The sequence below is a fragment of the Pygoscelis adeliae genome, unplaced genomic scaffold (genome assembly GCF_000699105.1).
Source record: "Pygoscelis adeliae isolate BGI_AS28 unplaced genomic scaffold, ASM69910v1 Scaffold130, whole genome shotgun sequence".
In the NCBI taxonomy this organism is placed as follows: Eukaryota; Metazoa; Chordata; class Aves; order Sphenisciformes; family Spheniscidae; genus Pygoscelis; species Pygoscelis adeliae.
The window spans coordinates 5,150,375-5,151,917 of NW_008824031.1; the positions used below are offsets into that span (position 1 = coordinate 5,150,375).

At 50.9% G+C, this 1,543-nt stretch overlaps 1 protein-coding gene across 1 annotated transcript in view; it reads left to right on the plus strand.

The window, feature by feature from the left end:
* CCDC85C (coiled-coil domain containing 85C) overlaps nt 1-1,543 on the plus strand; it is a 119,613-nt gene that overhangs the window by 604 nt on the left and 117,466 nt on the right. The window contains exon 2 of the mRNA XM_009328200.1: nt 1-172. This exon is cut by the window's left edge and continues 3 nt beyond it. Within this exon, the coding sequence (XP_009326475.1) occupies nt 1-172 (172 nt within the window). The remainder of the gene's footprint in view (nt 173-1,543) is intronic.

The window sequence follows — 1,543 nt, forward strand, 5'->3', positions numbered from 1 at the left end:
GTGGGGGACGGGAGCAGCACCTCCAGCACGGGCAGTGCGGGCAGCCCCGACCACCATCACCACCACCTCCACCACCACAAGGCCGGCGACAGCAAGGCCGGGGCCATGCGGAGGTCTATGGATGACCTGTCCGCGCCCCTTCACCACCGGAGCATCCCCAACGGCCTCAACGGTGAGCCTCTCCCCCTCCTAGCCATGCTGGCAGCAGGTGCCGCTGGCCTTGCCCTGCGCCACCTCCCCTTGGCAGGTCCGGTCCCCCTTGGCAATGGGGCGAGTCCTTGCCATCCCCACCCCTGCCCATCCTTGGTGACCGACCTCTTTGGAAGAGCAGCCCCGGGGGCTGGGGAGGGGCACCTGTGTGCAGCGGGGTGAGGGTGGTGCTCCTTGACTGTGTTATCGATGTCTGGGGCTGCGGGTTGGAGCCTTTTTTATCTGGAGGGCTGGTGTTTTGTTTTGTTTGTTTGGGTTTTTTTTGACAAAAACCAGCCTGAGTTTTCAGGGTTAAATAAACACTGATTTTTCCATCTCCTCCTCCTCTCTCTCTCTTTCCCCCTTTAAATGTTTTAGCTTACGTTTGTTTGTTTGCTAGTTTGATAAGGTTGATAAAGAGCCTGGATGAGATTTTGGAAGCATCTGGTGAAAATGCAGGTCTGCCCCACGGAGCATCACCTGTTAGCTCCATGGGCTCTCGGGGCAGGCTGGCTCTGTCATGCTCAGCAGCTTTGGAGAGGTGCAATTCGGCTTCTCCCCGGCTCTGCTTCAGAAACAGGAGGTTTGTTTGTAGAGAAGAGACTGCTCTCAAAGGGACGCTGTACTCACAATTTTGTTCAGCCTAGTCATTAAAGTTAGAAACGAGCTCCACTGTGAAATCGTGCCAAGCCTCCTCTGACAGTTTGTATTCAAGCAGTTTCTCCTGTTGTCTAATAGTGATCAGGCATTAAAATAATAATATTGGAATGTCTTTAAAATGGAGATTTTTTTTGTCTTTTGAAACCAACAAGACCAAATACTTGACTTCTAGAAGGAGTAGTTTGGCCAAGAGGGTTCAACAGGAATCAAACCAGGCACCAATCTAATTAATTGTTGTGTATAAGACTCTTTTTAATGTTCTTAATCCTCTTTTCCAACCAGAGAGGACTATTTTCTGGTTGGGGTACCCTTTCCTCTCCTCCAGAGGTTGGCTCTGAATGGTGTCAGTAGTGGATGTGTTTACCAGATAACCGTGCCTTCAGCTCCCAGAGCTTTTGGTCGTCCTGTTGGGACCAGGGAGTGCTGGTCCTTTTTTTGGTGATCTATGGCAAGTCCTTACACCCCAAGAGATTTGAGGGCACGCAGCACTGATCAACCCAGTTCTCAAGTTCATGAATTTGCCATGAATTTGCCTGTTGTTACAGCTGTGTGTCTCCGCTCACAGCAGGAGATGTTCTGGCCACCTCACCCAGTAGACAGGGATTGCTGGTTTCAAGGGTGATCCAGTCACCAGATGTTGCAGGGTTCAGCAAGCATCTTTTAAAGTTTGTTGTTTTCTCTCTCTCTCTCTCTC